The 21,302-nt window shown below is 49.9% G+C and overlaps 3 protein-coding genes across 3 annotated transcripts in view; 2 read left to right on the top strand and 1 right to left on the bottom strand.

Annotated features, from left to right (window-relative positions):
- Window positions 1-21,302, bottom strand: part of LOC141047167 (uncharacterized) — a 549,720-nt gene that overhangs the window by 155,347 nt on the left and 373,071 nt on the right. The gene's annotated exons all lie outside the window — the stretch shown is intronic.
- LOC141047062 (uncharacterized) overlaps window positions 8,104-21,302 on the top strand; it is a 65,391-nt gene continuing 52,192 nt past the window's right edge. Inside the window, exon 1 of the mRNA XM_073541993.1 lies at window positions 8,104-8,208. The gene's annotated coding sequence lies outside the window, so the exon portion shown is untranslated. The remainder of the gene's footprint in view (window positions 8,209-21,302) is intronic.
- LOC141047061 (uncharacterized) overlaps window positions 10,706-21,302 on the top strand; it is a 105,185-nt gene continuing 94,588 nt past the window's right edge. Inside the window, exon 1 of the mRNA XM_073541991.1 lies at window positions 10,706-10,782. Coding sequence (XP_073398092.1) covers window positions 10,756-10,782 — 27 coding nt within the window. The 5' untranslated portion in view covers window positions 10,706-10,755. The remainder of the gene's footprint in view (window positions 10,783-21,302) is intronic.

The following is a 21,302-nucleotide window of genomic DNA, read 5'->3' on the forward strand; positions in this document are numbered from 1 at the left end:
CTAGATCCTTATACAGGGGTATAATGAGGCCTCACTGTACAGGAGAGAGCGGAGCGAGGAGCAGGGGCCTGATCACAAGAGCTGACAATCTGAGGAGACAGCAATGCTGAATAACAGTCTACACTGCGTCACTAGATCCTTATACAGGGGTATAATGAGGCCTCACTGTACAGGAGAGAGCGGAGCGAGGAGCAGGGGCCTGATCACAAGAGCTGACAATCTGAGGAAACAGCAATGCTGAATAACAGTCTACACTGCGTCACTAGATCCTTATACAGGTGGAGAATGAGGCCTCACTGTACAGGAGAGACCGGAGCGAGGAGCAGGGGCCTGATCACAAGAGCTGACAATCTGAGGAAACAGCAATGCTGAATAACAGTCTACACTGCGTCACTAGATCCTTATACAGGTGGAGAATGAGGCCTCACTGTACAGGAGAGACCGGAGCGAGGAGCCGGGGCATGATCACAAGAGCTGACAATCTGAGGAAACAGCAATGCTGAATAACAGTCTACACTGCGTCACTAGATCCTTATACAGTGGTATAATGAGGCCTCACTGTACAGGAGAGACCGGAGCGAGGAGCCGGGGCCTGATCACAAGAGCTGACAATCTGAGGACACAGCAATGCTGAATAACAGTCTACACTGCGTCACTAGATCCTTATACAGGGGTATAATGAGGCCTCACTGTACAGGAGAGACCGGAGCGAGGAGCAGGGGCCTGATCACAAGAGCTGACAATCTGAGGAAACAGCAATGCTGAATAACAGTCTATACTGCGTCACTAGATCCTTATACAGGGGTATAATGAGGTCTCACTGTACAGGAGAAACCGGAGCGAGGAGCAGGGGCCTGATCACAAGAGCTGACAATCTGAGGAAACAGCAATGCTGAATAACAGTCTACACTGCGTCACTAGATCCTTATACAGGGGTATAATGAGGCCTCATTGTACAGGAGAGAGCGGAGCGAGGAGCAGGGACCTGATCACAAGAGCTGACAATCTGAGGAAACAGCAATGCTGAATAACAGTCTACACTGCGTCACTAGATCCTTATACAGGTGGAGAATGAGGCCTCACTGTACAGGAGAGACCGGAGCGAGGAGCAGGGGCCTGATCACAAGAGCTGACAATCTGAGGAGACAGCAATGCTGAATAACAGTCTACACTGCGTCACTAGATCCTTATACAGGAGTATAATGAGGCCTCACTGTACAGGAGAGACTGGAGCGAGGAGCAGGGGCCTGATCACAAGAGCTGACAATCTGAGGAGACAGCAATGCTGAATAACAGTCTACACTGCGTCACTAGATCCTTATACAGGGGTATAATGAGGCCTCACTGTACAGGAGAGAGCGGAGCGAGGAGCAGGGGCCTGATCACAAGAGCTGACAATCTGAGGAAACAGCAATGCTGAATAACAGTCTATACTGCGTCACTAGATCCTTATACAGGGGTATAATGAGGTCTCACTGTACAGGAGAAACCGGAGCGAGGAGCAGGGGCCTGATCACAAGAGGTGACAATCTGAGGAAACAGCAATGCTGAATAACAGTCTACACTGCGTCACTAGATCCTTATACAGGGGTATAATGAGGCCTCACTGTACAGGAGAGACCGGAGCGAGGAGCAGGGGCCTGATCACAAGAGCTGACAATCTGAGGAGACAGCAATGCTGAATAACAGTCTACACTGCGTCACTAGATCCTTATACAGGGGTATAATGAGGCCTCACTGTACAGAAGAGAGCGGAGCGAGGAGCAGGGGCCTGATCACAAGAGCTGACAATCTGAGGAAACAGCAATGCTGAATAACAGTCTATACTGCGTCACTAGATCCTTATACAGGGGTATAATGAGGCCTCACTGTACAGGAGAGACCGGAGCGAGGAGCCGGGGCCTGATCACAAGAGCTGACAATCTGAGGACACAGCAATGTTGAATAACAGTCTACACTGCGTCACTAGATCCTTATACAGGGGTATAATGAGGCCTCACTGTACAGGAGAGACCGGAGCGAGGAGCAGGGGCCTGATCACAAGAGCTGACAATCTGAGGAAACAGCAATGCTGAATAACAGTCTACACTGCGTCACTAGATCCTTATACAGGGGTATAATGAGGCCTCATTGTACAGGAGAGAGCGGAGCGAGAAGCAGGGGCCTGATCACAAGAGCTGACAATCTGAGGAAACAGCAATGCTGAATAACAGTCTACACTGCGTCACTAGATCCTTATACAGGGGTATAATGAGGCCTCACTGTACAGGAGAGACCGGAGCGAGGAGCAGGGGCCTGATCACAAGAGCTGACAATCTGAGGAGACAGCAATGCTGAATAACAGTCTACACTGCGTCACTAGATCCTTATACAGGAGTATAATGAGGCCTCACTGTACAGGAGAAACCGGAGCGAGGAGCAGGGGCCTGATCACAAGAGGTGACAATCTGAGGAAACAGCAATGCTGAATAACAGTCTACACTGCGTCACTAGATCCTTATACAGGGGTATAATGAGGCCTCACTGTACAGGAGAGACCGGAGCGAGGAGCAGGGGCCTGATCACAAGAGCTGACAATCTGAGGAGACAGCAATGCTGAATAACAGTCTACACTGCGTCACTAGATCCTTATACAGGTGGAGAATGAGGCCCTCACTGTACAGGAGAGACCGGAGCGAGGAGCAGGGGCCTGATCACAAGAGCTGACAATCTGAGGACACAGCAATGCTGAATAACAGTCTACACTGCGTCACTAGATCCTTATACAGGGGTATAATGAGGCCTCACTGTACAGGAGAGACCGGAGCGAGGAGCCGGGGCCTGATCACAAAAGCTGACAATCTGAGGACACAGCAATGCTGAATAACAGTCTACACTGCGTCACTAGATCCTTATACAGGGGTATAATGAGGCCTCACTGTACAGGAGAGACCGGAGCGAGGAGCCGGGGCCTGATCACAAAAGCTGACAATCTGAGGACACAGCAATGCTGAATAACAGTCTACACTGCGTCACTAGATCCTTATACAGGGGTATAATGAGGCCTCACTGTACAGGAGAGACCGGAGCGAGGAGCAGGGGCCTGATCACAAGAGCTGACAATCTGAGGAAACAGCAATGCTGAATAACAGTCTACACTGCGTCACTAGATCCTTATACAGGGGTATAATGAGGCCTCACTGTACAGGAGAGACCGGAGCGAGGAGCAGGGTCCTGATCACAAGAGCTGACAATCTGAGGAGACAGCAATGCTGAATAACAGTCTACACTGCGTCACTAGATCCTTATACAGGGGTATAATGAGGCCTCACTGTACAGGAGAGACCGGAGCGAGGAGCAGGGGCCTGATCACAAGAGCTGACAATCTGAGGAGACAGCAATGCTGAATAACAGTCTACACTGCGTCACTAGATCCTTATACAGGGGTATAATGAGGCCTCACTGTACAGGAGAGAGCGGAGCGAGGAGCAGGGGCCTGATCACAAGAGCTGACAATCTGAGGAAACAGCAATGCTGAATAACAGTCTACACTGCGTCACTAGATCCTTATACAGGGGTATAATGAGGCCTCACTGTACAGGAGAAACCGGAGCGAGGAGCCGGGGCCTGATCACAAGAGCTGACAATCTGAGGACACAGCAATGCTGAATAACAGTCTACACTGCATCACTAGATCCTTATACAGGGGTATAATGAGGCCTCACTGTACAGGAGAGAGCGGAGCGAGGAGCAGGGGCCTGATCACAAGAGCTGACAATCTGAGGAGATAGCAATGCTGAATAACAGTCTACACTGTGTCACTAGATCCTTATACAGGTGGAGAATGAGGCCCTCACTGTACAGGAGAGACCGGAGCGAGGAGCCGGGGCCTGATCACAAGAGCTGACAATCTGAGGAAACAGCAATGCTGAATAACAGTCTACACTGCGTCACTAGATCCTTATACAGGGGTATAATGAGGCCTCACTGTACAGGAGAGACCGGAGCGAGGAGCCGGGGCATGATCACAAGAGCTGACAATCTGAGGAGACAGCAATGCTGAATATCAGTCTACACTGCGTCACTAGATCCTTATACAGGGGTATAATGAGGCCTCACTGTACAGGAGAGACCGGAGCGAGGAGCAGGGGCCTGATCACAAGAGCTGACAATCTGAGGAGACAGCAATGCTGAATAACAGTCTACACTGTGTCACTAGATCCTTATACAGGGGTATAATGAGGCCTCACTGTACAGGAGAGACCGGAGCGAGGAGCAGGGGCCTGATCACAAGAGCTGACAATCTGAGGAGACAGCAATGCTGAATAACAGTCTACACTGCGTCACTAGATCCTTATACAGGGGTATAATGAGGCCTCACTGTACAGGAGAGACCGGAGCGAGGAGCAGGGGCCTGATCACAAGAGCTGACAATCTGAGGAAACAGCAATGCTGAATAACAGTCTACACTGCGTCACTAGATACTTATACAGGGGTATAATGAGGCCTCACTGTACAGGAGAGACCGGAGCGAGGAGCAGAGGACTGATCACAAGAGCTGACAATCTGAGGACACAGCAATGCTGAATAACAGTCTACACTGCGTCACTAGATCCTTATACAGGGGTATAATGAGGCCTCACTGTACAGGAGAGAGCGGAGCGAGGAGCAGGGGCCTGATCACAAGAGCTGACAATCTGAGGAGACAGCAATGCTGAATAACAGTCTACACTGCGTCACTAGATCCTTATACAGGGGTATAATGAGGCCTCACTGTACAGGAGAGAGCGGAGGGAGGAGCAGGGGCCTGATCACAAGAGCTGACAATCTGAGGAAACAGCAATGCTGAATAACAGTCTACACTGCGTCACTAGATCCTTATACAGGGGTATAATGAGGCCTCACTGTACAGGAGAGACCGGAGCAAGGAGCCGGGGCATGATCACAAGAGCTGACAATCTGAGGAAACAGCAATGCTGAATAACAGTCTACACTGCGTCACTAGATCCTTATACAGGGGTATAATGAGGCCTCACTGTACAGGAGAGAGCGGAGCGAGGAGCAGGGGCCTGATCACAAGAGCTGACAATCTGAGGAGACAGCAATGCTGAATAACAGTCTACACTGCGTCACTAGATCCTTATACAGGGGTATAATGAGGCCTCACTGTACAGGAGAGAGCGGAGCGAGGAGCAGGGGCCTGATCATAAGAGCTGACAATCTGAGGAAACAGCAATGCTGAATAACAGTCTACACTGCGTCACTAGATCCTTATACAGGTGGAGAATGAGGCCTCACTGTACAGGAGAGACCGGAGCGAGGAGCCGGGGCCTGATCACAAGAGCTGACAATCTGAGGAGACAGCAATGCTGAATAACAGTCTACACTGTGTCACTAGATACTTATACAGGGGTATAATGAGGCCTCACTGTACAGGAGAGACCGGAGCGAGGAGCAGAGGACTGATCACAAGAGCTGACAATCTGAGGACACAGCAATGCTGAATAACAGTCTACACTGCGTCACTAGATCCTTATACAGGGGTATAATGAGGCCTCACTGTACAGGAGAGAGCGGAGCGAGGAGCAGGGGCCTGATCACAAGAGCTGACAATCTGAGGAGACAGCAATGCTGAATAACAGTCTACACTGCGTCACTAGATCCTTATACAGGGGTATAATGAGGCCTCACTGTACAGGAGAGAGCGGAGCGAGGAGCAGGGGCCTGATCACAAGAGCTGACAATCTGAGGAAACAGCAATGCTGAATAACAGTCTACACTGCGTCACTAGATCCTTATACAGGGGTATAATGAGGCCTCACTGTACAGGAGAGACCGGAGCGAGGAGCCGGGGCATGATCACAAGAGCTGACAATCTGAGGAAACAGCAATGCTGAATAACAGTCTACACTGCGTCACTAGATACTTATACAGGGGTATAATGAGGCCTCACTGTACAGGAGAGACCGGAGCGAGGAGCAGAGGACTGATCACAAGAGCTGACAATCTGAGGACACAGCAATGCTGAATAACAGTCTACACTGCATCACTAGATCCTTATACAGGGGTATAATGAGGCCTCACTGTACAGGAGAGAGCGGAGCGAGGAGCAGGGGCCTGATCACAAGAGCTGACAATCTGAGGAGACAGCAATGCTGAATAACAGTCTACACTGCGTCACTAGATCCTTATACAGGGGTATAATGAGGCCTCACTGTACAGGAGAGAGCGGAGCGAGGAGCAGGGGCCTGATCACAAGAGCTGACAATCTGAGGAGACAGCAATGCTGAATAACAGTCTACACTGCGTCACTAGATCCTTATACAGGGGTATAATGAGGCCTCACTGTACAGGAGAGAGCGGAGGGAGGAGCAGGGGCCTGATCACAAGAGCTGACAATCTGAGGAAACAGCAATGCTGAATAACAGTCTACACTGCGTCACTAGATCCTTATACAGGGGTATAATGAGGCCTCACTGTACAGGAGAGACCGGAGCGAGGAGCCGGGGCATGATCACAAGAGCTGACAATCTGAGGAAACAGCAATGCTGAATAACAGTCTACACTGCGTCACTAGATCCTTATACAGGGGTATAATGAGGCCTCACTGTACAGGAGAGAGCGGAGCGAGGAGCAGGGGCCTGATCACAAGAGCTGACAATCTGAGGAGACAGCAATGCTGAATAACAGTCTACACTGCGTCACTAGATCCTTATACAGGGGTATAATGAGGCCTCACTGTACAGGAGAGAGCGGAGCGAGGAGCAGGGGCCTGATCACAAGAGCTGACAATCTGAGGAAACAGCAATGCTGAATAACAGTCTACACTGCGTCACTAGATCCTTATACAGGGGTATAATGAGGCCTCACTGTACAGGAGAGAGCGGAGCGAGGAGCAGGGGCCTGATCACAAGAGCTGACAATCTGAGGAGACAGCAATGCTGAATAACAGTCTACACTGCGTCACTAGATCCTTATACAGGGGTATAATGAGGCCTCACTGTACAGGAGAGAGCGGAGCGAGGAGCAGGGGCCTGATCACAAGAGCTGACAATCTGAGGAAACAGCAATGCTGAATAACAGTCTACACTGCGTCACTAGATCCTTATACAGGTGGAGAATGAGGCCTCACTGTACAGGAGAGACCGGAGCGAGGAGCAGGGGCCTGATCACAAGAGCTGACAATCTGAGGAAACAGCAATGCTGAATAACAGTCTACACTGCGTCACTAGATCCTTATACAGGTGGAGAATGAGGCCTCACTGTACAGGAGAGACCGGAGCGAGGAGCCGGGGCATGATCACAAGAGCTGACAATCTGAGGAAACAGCAATGCTGAATAACAGTCTACACTGCGTCACTAGATCCTTATACAGTGGTATAATGAGGCCTCACTGTACAGGAGAGACCGGAGCGAGGAGCCGGGGCCTGATCACAAGAGCTGACAATCTGAGGACACAGCAATGCTGAATAACAGTCTACACTGCGTCACTAGATCCTTATACAGGGGTATAATGAGGCCTCACTGTACAGGAGAGACCGGAGCGAGGAGCAGGGGCCTGATCACAAGAGCTGACAATCTGAGGACACAGCAATGCTGAATAACAGTCTACACTGTGTCACTAGATCCTTATACAGGTGGAGAATGAGGCCTCACTGTACAGGAGAGACCGGAGCGAGGAGCCGGGGCCTGATCACAAGAGCTGACAATCTGAGGAAACAGCAATGCTGAATAACAGTCTACACTGCGCCACTAGATCCTTATACAGGGGTATAATGAGGCCTCACTGTACAGGAGAGACCGGAGCGAGGAGCCGGGGCCTGATCACAAGAGCTGACAATCTGAGGACACAGCAATGCTGAATAACAGTCTACACTGCATCACTAGATCCTTATACAGGTGGAGAATGAGGCCTCACTGTACAGGCAAAGACCTAGAACGATGACTGTGGAAACGGATTCCTATTTAAAAAAAGAGCCGTTTAAAGAGCCAAAAGAGCCGGCTCCTTATGGTGAGCGGAGCCCAATGATCACCAAAAAGAGCCGAACTTCCCATCATTGCATTCAGGAGTGGCGATGTCACATTTCACACACTGCACAGGACCTGTGATGAGGTCACAGGAGGGGAGGAGTCAGGGGTCACATGATCAGGGGCCTCAGTGTGTGTAGGACGCTGTCTGTGTGCCAGACGCTGCTGTCAGTGTGCTGGTTTTCATGGTACTGGATGAAGGTAAGTTTATGTGTGGACTTAGGAGGGGTTTACAGGGTGGATGGAGCAGATCCGTGTGTGTACAAGGTGTACTGAGCGGAGCCCTGTGTGTTAGAGGTGTACGGAGCGGAGCCGTGTGTGTACGAGGTGTACGGAGTGGAGCCGTGTGTGTACGAGGTGTACGGAGCGGAGCCGTGTGTGTACGAGGTGTACGGAGAGGAGCCGTGTGTGTACGAGGTGTACGGAGCGGAGCCGTGTGTGTACAAGGTGTACGGATCGGAGCCGTGTGTGTACGAGGTGTACGGAGCGGAGCCGTGTGTGTACGAGGTGTACGGAGCGGAGCCGCGTGTGTACGAGGTGTACGGAGCAGAGCCGTGTGTGTATGAGGTGTACGGAGCAAAGCCGTGTGTGTACGAGGTGTACGGAACAGAGCCGTGTGTGTACGAGGTGTACGGAGCAGAGCCGTGTGTGTATGAGGTGTACGGAGCAAAGCCGTGTGTGTACGAGGTGTACGGAGCGGACCCGTGTGTGTACGAGGTGTACGGAGCAAAGCCGTGTGTGTACGAGGTGTACGGAGCAAAGCCGTGTGTGTACGAGGTGTACGGAGCAAAGCCGTGTGTCCCCGAGGTGTACGGAGCGGAGCCGTGTGTGTCCCCGAGGTGTACGGAGCGGAGCCGTGTGTGTCCCCGAGGTGTACAGAGCGGAGCCGTGTGTGTACGAGGTGTACGGAGCGGAGCCGTGTGTGTACGAGGTGTACGGAGCGGAGCCGTGTGTGTACGAGGTGTACGGAGCGGACCCGTGTGTGTACGAGGTGTACGGAGCGGACCCGTGTGTGTACGAGGTGTACGGAGCAAAGCCGTGTGTGTACGAGGTGTACGGAGCGGAGCCGTGTGTGTACGAGGTGTACGGAGCGGAGCCGTGTGTGTACGAGGTGTACGGAGCAAAGCCGTGTGTGTACGAGGTGTACGGAGCAAAGCCGTGTGTGTACGAGGTGTACGGAGCAAAGCCGTGTGTCCCCGAGGTGTACGGAGCGGAGCCGTGTGTGTCCCCGAGGTGTACGGAGCGGAGCCGCGTGTGTCCCCGAGGTGTACGGAGCGGAGCCGTGTGTGTACGAGGTGTACGGAGCGGAGCCGTGTGTGTACGAGGTGTACGGAGCGGAGCCGTGTGTGTACGAGGTGTACAGAGCGGAGCCGTGTGTGTACGAGGTGTACGGAGCGGAGCCGCGTGTGTCCCCGAGGTGTACGGAGCGGAGCCGCGTGTGTCCCCGAGGTGTACGGAGCGGAGCCGCGTGTGTCCCCGAGGTGTACGGAGCGGAGCCGCGTGTGTCCCCGAGGTGTACGGAGCGGAGCCGCACGTGTACGGTGTGTATTAAGTTTGAAAGGAATGCGGCCCCCCAGCTCAAATTTATTTTTATGTGCGGCCCATTTACTCTGACGAGTTTGAGACCCCTGCTTTAGACCATGGTGTGTGATGATATTATGGTCTTCAATGAAGTATGTAAAAGAAGAGGTTGGACAAAGAAATGACATTACAAATCTTTTTTTTTGTTAAATAACATGTCTTGATTTAGCTTACAAAAACGCAGACAAATCTGCAGGAAAAAATACATAAAAATCCACATCAAACAGTGCTGATTTTTACCTGCGTTTTCTGACAAGAGAGGCAGAAAATTCCACAGGCAATTCTGCAACGTGTGCACAATGCCCTAATAGCATTAGGGTTACAGGCACAAGCTCCACCGGACTGTGGTATTATGGACAGAGATATTCTGAGAGGAAAGCCATGATATGGAGAAGATGAGAGAATGTGTCCCATTATATAAGCCTCTATGCTGCTGACCACAGATTGGAGGATTTGGCAATTATGGCTCAGATTCCAACCAGACTCAAGTTAGTCTGTAATAGCTAACTGCAGACTAACTTGAGTGCGGCTCTGTGGGTGGAGGTCGGTGCTGGAGGCTCCATTATTCTCTATGTGGAGTGCGGCTCTGCGGGTGGAGGTCGGTGCTGGAGGCTCCATTATTCTCTATGTGGAGTGCGGCTCTGCGGGTGGAGGTCGGTGCTGGAGGCTCCATTATTCTCTATGTGGAGTGCGGCTCTGCGGGTGGAGGTCGGTGCTGGAGGCTCCATTATTCTCTATATGGAGTGCGGCTCTGCGTGTGGAGGTCGGTGCTGGAGGCTCCATTATTCCCTATGTGGAGTGTGGCTCTGCGTGTGGAGGTCGGTGCTGGAGGCTCCATTATTCTCTATGTGGAATGTGGCTCTGCGGGTGGAGGTAGGTGCCGGAGGCTCCATTATTCTCTATGGGGAGTGCGGGTGGAGGTCAGTGCTGGAGGCTCCATTATTAATATGTGGAGTGCGGCTCTGCGGGTGGAGGTCGGTGCCGGAGCCTCCATTATTCTCTATGTGGAGTGCGGCTTTGTGGGTGGAGGTCGCTGCCGGAGGCTCCATTATTCTCTATGTGGAGTGCAGCTCTGCGGGTGGAGGTCGGTGCCGGAGGCTCCATTATTCTCTATGTGGAGTGCAGCTCTGCGGGTGGAGGTCGGTGCTGGAGGCTCCATTATTCTCTATGTGGAGTGCGGCTCTGCGGGTGAAGGTCGGTGCTGGAGGCTCCATTATTCTCTATGTGGAGTGCGTCTCTGGGGGTGGAGGTCGGTGCTGGAGGCTCCATTATTCTCTGTGTGGAGTGCGTCTCTGGGGGTGGAGGTCGGTGCTGGAGGCTCCATTATTCTCTATGTGGAGTGTGGCTCTGCGGGTGGAGGTCGGTGCTGGAGGCTCCATTATTCTCTATGTGGAGTGTGGCTCTGCGGGTGGAGGTCGGTGCCGGAGGCTCCATTATTCTCTATGTGGAGTGCGGCTCTGTGGGTGGAGGTCGGTGCTGGAGGCTCCATTATTCTCTATGAGGAGTGCAGCTCTGCGGGTGGAGGTCGGTGCTGGAGGCTCCATTATTCTCTATGTGGAGTGCTGCTCTGTGGGTGGAGGTAGGTGCCGGAGGCTCCATTATTCTCTATGTGGAGTGCGGCTCTGCGGGTGGAGGTCGGTGCTGGAGGCTCCATTATTCTCTATGTGGAATGCTGCTCTGTGGGTGGAGGTAGGTGCCGGAGGCTCCATTATTCTCTATGTGGAGTGCGGCTCTGCGTGTGGAGGTCGGTGCTGGAGGCGCCATTATTCTCTATGTGGAATGCTGCTCTGCGGGTGGAGGTCGGTGCTGGAGGCTCCATTATTCTCTATGTGGAGTGCGGCTCTGCGTGTGGAGGTCGGTGCCGGAGGCTCCATTATTCTCTATGTGGAGTGCGGCTCTGCGGGTGGAGGTCGGTGCTGGAGGCTCCATTTTTCTCTATGTGGAGTGCGGCTCTGCGGGTGGAGGTAGGTGCCGGAGGCTCCATTATTCTCTATGTGGAGTGTGGCTCTGCGGGTGGAGGTCGGTGCCGGAGGCTCCATTATTCTCTATGTGGAGTGTGGCTCTGCGGGTGGAGGTCGGTGCTGGAGGCTCCATTATTCTCTATGTGGAGTGCGGCTCTGCGTTTGGAGGTCGGTGCCGGAGGCTCCATTATTCTCTATGTGGAGTGCGGCTCTGCGGGTGGAGGTCGGTGCTGGGGGCTCCATTATTCTCTATGTGGAGTGCGGCTCTGCGGGTGGAGGTCGGTGCCATAGGCTCCATTATTCTCTATGTGGAGTGTGGCTCTGCGGGTGGAGGTCGGTGCTGGAGGCTCCATTATTCTCTATGTGGAGTGCGGCTCTGCGGGTGGAGGTCGGTGCTGGAGGCTCCATTTTTCTCTTTGTGGAGTGCGGCTCTGCGGGTGGAGGTCGGTGCCGGAGGCTCCATTATTCTCTGTGTGGAGTGCGGCTCTGCGGGTGGAGGTCGGTGCCGGAGGCTCCATTATTCTCTATGTGGAGTGCGGCTCTGCGGGTGGAGGTCGGTGCTGGAGGCTCCATTATTCTCTATGTGGAGTGCGGCTCTGCGGGTGGAGGTCGGTGCCGGAGGCTCCATTCTCTATGTGGAGTGCGGCTCTGCGGGTGGAGGTCGGTGCCGGAGGCTCCATTATTCTCTATGTGGAGTGTGGCTCTGCAGGTAGAGAATAATGGAGCCTCCGGCACCGACCTCCATGTGGAGTGCGGCTCTGCGGGTGGAGGTGGGTGCCGGAGGCTCCATTATTCTCTATGTGGAGTGCGGCTCTGCGGGTGGAGGTCGGTGCCTGAGGCTCCATTATTCTCTATGTGGAGTGCGGCTCTGCGGGTGGAGGTCGGTGCCGGAGGCTCCATTATTCTCTATGTGGAGTGTGGCTCTGCGGGTGGAGGTTGGTGCCGGAGGCTTTGTTATTCTCTATGTGGAGTGTGGCTCTGCCGGTGGAGGTCGGTGCTGGAGACTCCATTATTCTCTATGTGGAGTGCGGGTGGAGGTCGGTGCCGGAGGCTTCATTATTCTCTATGTGGAGTGTGGCTCTGCCGGTGGAGGTCGGTGCTGGAGACTCCATTATTCTCTATGTGGAGTGCGGGTGGAGGTCGGTGCCGGAGGCTTCATTATTCTCTATGTGGAGTGTGGCTCTGCCGGTGGAGGTCGGTGCTGGAGACTCCATTATTCTCTATGTGGAGTGCGGGTGGAGGTCGGTGCCGGAGGCTTCATTATTCTCTATGTGGAGTGTGGCTCTGTGGGTGGAGGTCGGTGCTGGAGACTCCATTATTCTCTATGTGGAGTGCGGGTGGAGGTCGGTGCCGGAGGCTTCATTATTCTCTATGTGGAGTGTGGCTCTGCGGGTGGAGGTCAGTGCTGGAGGCTGTAAGAAAATGTTCTTATCGGGAGAGCTGGAAGAGCCGGACAAAATTGCAGACAATCCTTCTCGAAGCTGAGGTTGAAGTTTATTCGGAGATGCACGGCAAAACAGATACAGGATAACAGAGGAGTTGGAATATGCGGGCAAAAACAGGAATGCAGACCGGCAGAGATTCGCTGGGAAGTCTGGCGATGATAAGGCCTCGTGCTAGATCATGGTGTGGTACGACGGCCTGATGGCGATGGAATGGCAACAAGCAACAGTAACAAGAGCTTCTTATACATTATCAGAACAAAGAAAGCTGCATTTTGCCGCAGAGGGGCGTCCATAGTATAATTTTGAGGCATACATAAGGTAATCCACATAAATAGGTATTTTACGATATACTGATAAATAATATGACCCTTTCAATTTACTTTTTGTTACACGACATTAAAGACCCATATAAGTCAGGATTATGCATGGCTATTGCCTTCAATCTCATCATCGTCTCCAGTCTAGGTCCATAAATTCTTACATCCTGACATTTTAACTACTCTACACTTCGCTACCACACTATCACGTATAAGCATACTGACCATATATTTGGTGACCTGTTCCCCTATTGATCCAATCTTCCTCTATGCACATCTACTGAAGTTGGTAAGAGACATGATCTCATTTTCCATCCTCCATTTAGTACATTTTATTAGCTCTTTTGTAAAAGTTGAATCTTCTCTAACTTTCAACAAAATAGCTGCTAGAGACAACATGGCCACTCAGTATATTATGGCTGACCATTCTCTTACAAGTCCCCCTCTTGTACTCTATCCAGAGTACAACATACAGTACTGTAATATTCATGGGTGAATTACTGAAAATAAGAATATTGAGGTAATTCAGCACTTTATTCACGTGTGTGTGTAAGGCAAAAGTCCCTAAAAATAGCACAAACACATAATAAAAAAATAATTGAAATAGTCCCGAAAAAAAATAAGTTGCACAATAGTCAAGTCTTTTGGTCTTTTTCTTCTCATTCTTTGTCTTCTGAATTCTCCTGATCTGCTCCCCCTCTCACACTATCAGAGTCCCACTGTATAGTATGAAACATCTTCTCCTGATCATCCAATAGGTTCATGGTCCCAGGAGTCGAATATGAAAATCTTCAGCGGACCTGGAGAAAATAGAAAAAAAAAGAGTGGAGTATCAGTCCTTACCATAAATCTCAGTAAAATAATTAAGAAGTCTACACTGATTGATATGAACAATTTTATCACCTTTTTAGCTTGAAAATTTGAGCAAAGACTTAATCATTGTTGTTGGGATGTAAGGCGCTAGCCCGTCCCCTTCATTGGGCAGGGACTCAAGGGAATTGAACAGGGATGAGTCTCCATCCTTCTCCTGTGTCTTTACAAGATCTTGAAGAGGAGAAAAAAACAAGGGGGGCTCTCGGGGTTTTTTTGTGACTGCAGCGATGACTTCTTGGGGATATTTGTCATCGCCCGTAAGTGCAGCTTCCTTGGCTGCGTGATCTACATATGCATTGCCAAGGATGTGGGGATCAGGAATCAGCCTCTGGTGTCCTTTAATTTTTTCAGAAGGACCATAATTTTGAGAATTCTTTGCCCCGCTGCTCAATTTGTTTAAGAATTTCTGCAGCAGAGTTTTTAAAGTAACATGCGGGGTTTGTAAACTTAAAGGAGCAAATCCCTCTATATGTCTCACTTGATTCATAGTCCAGTGCACGCCCAGTAGGTGCTTCATGCACTGAGTGAATCCTTTTTCCACGGGTGTAAGCAACCTAGAGTAATAACCTAAGGCATACAGCTGACTAGATACTTCTGGGCTTTCTTTGGGCCATTTTTGCAGAAGCACCGAAGAAATAGAGATATCACCAGTGTGAGTCTGAATGTAAAAAGGCTGGGAAGGGTCAGGGTTAATCAATGCAGCAGCTGCCGTAAGGGCGCGCTTCAATCCCTCAAAAGCCTGTAAGGCTGCTCCTTCTACAGTTACAGGGGTAAAGTCATCATCAGCATTTTTCAATAAATCATACAGTGGTTTAGCCAAATTAGCAAAATCTTCAATAAATTCTCTGGAAAAATTAATAAGACCCCAACATTTTCTGAGTTCAGTAATGTTAGTTGGTATGGGGGACAGCCTGAATAGCTTTAACCCTATCATGCATGGGTCTCTTTCCTTCTGCTGAGACAGACACACCCAGAAATTTAACCTCTGATTTCATCAATTGTACTTTATCTAGACTCATTTTGAGTCCTGCTTCTTGTAAAGTCTGACAAACATTTTCAAGGGTTTCTCTGTGTTCACATTCATCGACAGTTTGAATCAATAGATCATCCACATACTGTAAGACTTTGTCTCCATAGCCAAGGGGTTCTAACACCTGAGCTAATGCCTGATGGAAATACACAGGAGAACTGTGAAATCCCATGGGCAGCCGCGTGAACAAGTATTGCACATTCTCAAAAGTGAATGCGAAGCGGAGGGCAGATTCAGGTGTTAGGGGTTCTGAGAAAAAGCCATTTGCAATGTCTAAACAAGAAAACACTTTACAATCACTCCTCAGCTGTGACATAACTTCAGGGACAGATGCAACAAGGTGGGCTGCTGAGGGAGTGTACTTATTTACATGTCTCAGGTCTACTACCATTCGGAAACTGCCATCTTCCTTTTTTACAGGTAGAATAGGACTGTTACATGGGGAATTACCTTTCACAACAACACCTTGCTTTAACAATTCACTGACCGCAACCCTTATGTAAGGGATTGCGTCCTCCGGAATACGATACTGGCGCTGGAAAGGTGGCAGTTTTTCACCATCTATTTTAACCTGAGTTTGCATTAACCCACAATCAGTTCTCTTTGAAATCCACAATTCGGGGAACTTTTGCTTCAATTCATTCTTTAAAGCATCATTGTCAGTATTTTCAACATTTTCACCAGTACATGCTCCGAAACTAGCAATGGGTAATTTATGACTCTCCTCCTCCTCCTCTACAGGGACAATTACAGAACAGATAGTGGCTTCTTTGTTCCGCCACAAGACTTTGTTACATAAATCAACAACAAGTCCCATTGCTCCCAAAACATCAGTTCCCAAAATCGTGTACAGTAACTGTGGGTTTACCCAAAAAGCGCATCGAAGACCCCTTTGCTTCGATCCCCCTGTGTCCTGAAATCTCAGGTTCACTGGACGACTTTTTACTGTTTTAATACAGGAGCCCCCAAATTCTACCAACGTGGTGGTCTCAGGCAGTCCAGGGGGTGACTGCAATTTGTGTCGTGTTATTGAAACTGAGGCTCCTGTATCGATGAGGATGTCTTCCCATGGCAACCACGCTATTCTCCCTGACATAAGGTCTACCGTCCCTGCCCAGGGAAAGGGGGGCAAGGAGGGTAAGGGGAACGGGGAATACTCCATCAATCAGTGTTACCTGCAGTGGGAAGCCCAAAAAATCCATCATCCCCATCTGGACACGGCTTCCGTCCAACAGCTGCCACCTCCACCACAAAGAGATCCTTAGTCAGGGTCTGGTCCTCATGTTCCCGTAGCTCCTTAATCAGCGGAGCATAGGGACAAGGAGGAGTGACACCTCCCTGAATAGCATGGATCTCCGGGTGCGGATGAGTGAAAGCTATTGGGGAAGGAGCAGGAGCAGAAGGCTCCTGTGAGACTGGGTTAACCATTTGAAGACCGTTGTACTGCTGATACTGCCTAGGGTCATTCACTGCTGGACACGGAGGTCTAACTCCGAAAGGTGGTCTAGAGAACTCCCGGGGCCGTTGGGGGTTAAAGGGCTCACGGGGTTCTCGGGATATATGCCCTGGCACAAAGTTGGGACAAAAACGTTTAAAGTGTCCCAACTGTCCTCAAAAATAACACAAGGGAGGACCTCTCATGGGATCCCGTGGGGGCTCTGCCGAACGGGACCTGCCCATTCTCGGCAGCTGCGCATACCCCCCCGGAACTCCTGGCCTCCCTGAATCAGCAGATACACCCCAAGGTGAATGGTACGCAAAAACATTGGACTCATCACCCTTCACCTCGGACTGCATCGTCCTAACAAAACACTCCCTTACCTTCCTCCCAATTAGGCAAATTTTTAACAAATTTAAGAAGGACCAGTGACATTTGGCCAGGGATTTTTTTTCTCTGGGTAGAAGCAGCATCACACCTAACCTAGGGTCTGCATATGCTGGAGCTGTTGGGACAATATATCTTTCCTCAACTGTGTCTGCATAAGCTGGAGCTGTTGGGACACTATATCTTATGATGTACTACTTCACCCATTCTCCTAACTCTTCTCCAGTCTACACCTGTATTTACATCAGCACTGTGTCTCGAAGCTTCAGTGTCCATCTGTGACATAACTGCTCTCATCTGCTGCTGCTCGCACCCCTCCTCTCTGTGCTTCCGTGCTAGCTCCAGCATCTCACTCAGCTTTTCTAATCTCTCCCTATACGCTGCCCCTCCCCGGGTGATCATGTTAACATATTGTTGTGTAGACTGTTTATCAAGAGCCTGATCAAAGGTTATGACTGTCTTACACAAAGCCGCTACCTGGCTATTACTTTTCCGTAGCAAATTCTTTCTATCTAGTTCCCTGTTCTCTGTGGTAAACCATCGCATACAATTTAGCCACGTGGTTTCCACATTAACCCCCTCCAGCTGGGGTGTGCCGGCATATTTCTCTGCCTGCTTCCGTAACCACTCCATATTTACAGTGGTCTACAAGGACGAGTTTTACTCTGTTCTAGTATCAACAAATGCAATTTAAGCAAAGTTAGATACTCACACCTCTCTCGAATGGAAGACCTCCTGCCGGCTGTTTGGGGTCGACCAGATATCAAAAGAGGTGCAGCCGTGATTCCAGCCTCACTCGTTAGCTTGCCAGGCATCTCCCCACGCCCTTTTAAAGCTTCTTGCTACCGGGCACAAAAAAGTTCTCACGTCCTTGTAGATAGCTTCTTCTTAGTTACTCATCTTTTTATAGTCTTTTTTTCTTTGTCCATGGTTTTCTTATAAAAAATCGGGCAGGCGGTCTTGGAGCGATCACGAGAGGTTCTCCTTCAGGCTGGCTTCCTTTGATCGGTTTCACGTGTGGCCACACGCGTTTCTTTTATTTTTTTCTTCACTCTTCCAACCTCAAGCTCTCATAATAATAATAATAATAATCTTTATTTATATAGCGCCAACATATTCCGCAGCGCTTTACAGTTTAACAGTTTCAAAACACAAGTCATAAGTAACAACGCTAACAATACAATAATTAAAGCAAAATAAGACAAAATAAGACGACCCTGCTCGTGAGAGCGTACAATCTACAATGAGGTGAGGGAGATACAGAGTACAGGTGTGTATTTACAATGGTGTATTTACAATGAAGGTCCAGCCATCTTGCAGGAGTGAAGGATGGATGGAGATAGTGAATGGGCTACGCACGCACACTTACACAGAGAATGACTTTGATTAGTGAATGTGATAGGCCGCTCTGAACAGGTGTGTTTTGAGGGAGCGCCTAAAACTATGCAAATTGTGGATAGTCCTGATTTCTTGGGGTAGAGCATTCCAGAGGATAGGAGCAGCACGGGAGAAGTCTTGGAGTCGGGAGTGGGAGGTTCGGATTAGTGCAGAGGTTAGTCGAAAGTCGTTTGCAGAGCGCAGCGATCGGCTAGGCCGATAGACAGAAATGAGAGAAGAGATGTAAGGGGGTGCCGCACTGTGGAGAGCTTTGTGGGTGAGAACAAGTACTTTGAATTGGATCCTATAATGAATGGGCAGCCAATGTAAGGACTGGCGAAGAGCGGACGCGTCCGAGTACCGATTACCCAGATGGACGATCCTGGCTGCTGCATTGAGTATGGACTGGAGAGGGGATAGTCGAGTGACGGGGAGGCCAATTAATAGAGCGTTGCAGTAATCCAGGCGAGAGTGGATCAATGCAACAGTGAGGGTTTTTGTTGTTTCCATAGTGAGAAAAGGGCGGATTCTAGAGATGTTCTTTAGGTGTAAGCGGCAGGAGCGGGCAAGGGATTGTATATGGGATGTAAAGGAGAGATTGGTGTCAAACATAACACCCAGACAGCGCACCTGCTGCCGGGGTGTTATTGTGGTACCACCCACGGAGAAGGAAATGTCAGATTTAGGGAGGTTAGTAGACGGCGGGAGCAGAAGAAGTTCAGTTTTGGAGAGGTTGAGTTTCAGATAGAGAGCGGACATGATATTGGAGACTGCGGACAGTCACTGGCGTTCTGTAGTACAGCGGGGGTAAGGTCGGGGGAAGACGTGTATAGTTGTGTGTCATCAGCATAAAGATGGTACTGAAAGCCAAATCTGCTGATGGTCTGACCAATTGGGGCCGTGTAGAGAAAAGAAGGGGGCCAAGGACTGAGCCCTGAGGTACCCCGACAGCAAGAGGAAGAGGAGATGACGTGGAGCCAGAGAACAAAACACTGAAGGAGCGGTCAGAGAGATAGGAAGAGAACCAGGAGAGTGCAGTGTCCTTAATGCCTAGTGACTGGAGCCTAGAGAGTAGGAGATGGTGGTCAACAGTATCGAAAGCTGCAGATAGGTCAAGAAGAATGAGCAGAGAGTGGTCACCGTTACGTTTTGCTGTCAGAAGGTCATTGGTCACTTTGATGAGTGCAGTTTCAGTCGAATGTAGGGGGCGGAAGCCGGACTGAATCTGCAACTTCTTCCACAAAGGTTCTTCTGGAGGCCACTCTCCGGAGCTGCTCCTCCTGGCTGGCAATCGCCACTTGTAAGAAAATGTTCTTATCGGGAGAGATGGAAGAGCCGGACAAAATTGCAGACAATCCTTCTCGAAGCTGAGGTTGAAGTTTATTCGGAGATACACGGCAAAACAGATACAGAATAACAGAGGAGTTGGAATATGCGGGCAAAAACAGGAATGCAGACCGGCAGAGATTCGCTGGGAAGTCTGGCGATGATAAGGCCTCGTGCTAGATCATGGTGTGGCACGACGGCCTGATGGCGATGGAATGGCAACAAGCAACAGTAACAAGAGCTTCTTATACATTATCAGAACAAAGAAAGCTGCATTTTGCCGCAGAGGGGCGTCCATAGTATAATTTTGAGGCATACATAAGGTAATCCACATAAATAGGTATTTTACGATATACTGATAAATAATATGACCCTTTCAATTTACTTTTTGTTACACGACATTAAAGACCCATATAAGTCAGGATTATGCAAGGCTATTGCCTTCAATCTCATCATCGTCTCCAGTCTAGGTCCATAAATTCTTACATCCTGACATTTTAACTACTCTACACTTCTCTACCACACTATCACGTATAAGCATACTGACCATATATTTGGTGACCCTATTCCCCTATTGATCCAATCTTCCTCTATGCACATCTACTGAAGTTGGTAAGAGACATGATCTCATTTTCCATCCTCCATTTAGTACATTTTATTAGCTCTTTTGTAAAAGTTGAATCTTCTCTAACTTTCAACAAAATAGCTGCTAGAGACAACATGGCCGCTCAGTATATTATGGCTGACCATTCTCTTACAGAGGCTCCATTATTCTCTATGTGGAGGTCGGTGCTGGAGGCTCCATTATTCTCTATGTGGAGTGTGGCTCTGCAGATGGAGGTCGGTGCCGGGCACTAAGAATGTTAAGTCAGACGCCCTTTCTAGGAGTTTCTTTGCCGATTCTCTTAATGTGACCGAGCCTACTACCATCCTAGGTGAGGGGGTAGTTCTTTCTGCCATTTCGCCCGATTTGAGATGCGCCCTGGAGGAATTTCAGGAGGATAAACCTGAGCGTTGCCCTATGGGAAAATTGTATGTTCCTGACCAGTGGAGAAAGAGAGTGATGTCTGAAATTCATTGCTCCGCATTGGCTGGTCATCCAGGTATTTTTGGTACCAGAGATTTGGTGAGTCGGTCTTTTTGGTGGCCTGCCTTATCTCGTGACGTTAGGAATTTTGTACAGTCCTGTGGGACTTGTTCTCGGTCTAAACCCTGTTCTCGTTCTAGTAGGTTGCTGATGCCCCTGCCGGTGCCCAAGAGGCCATGGACCCATATCTCAATGGATTTTATTTCTGATCTTCCTGTCTCTCAGAGAATGACTGTTATCTGGGTGATTTGTGATAGATTTTCGAAGATGGTCCATCTTGTACCACTCCCAAAGTTGCCATCTTCCGCTGAGTTGGTGCCCTTGTTTTTACAACAGGTGGTTCGGTTACATGGGATTCCTGAGAACATTGTGTCCGACAGAGGAGTCCAGTTTGTTTCCAGATTCTGGAAAGCCTTTTGTTCCAATCTGGGAATTCAGTTATCCTTCTCCTCCGCGTTTCATCCCCAGACCAA

This window comes from Dendrobates tinctorius, unplaced genomic scaffold (assembly GCF_039654945.1).
Source record: "Dendrobates tinctorius isolate UK_male_01 unplaced genomic scaffold, ASM3965494v1 ptg000126l, whole genome shotgun sequence".
Taxonomy (NCBI): Eukaryota; Metazoa; Chordata; class Amphibia; order Anura; family Dendrobatidae; genus Dendrobates; species Dendrobates tinctorius.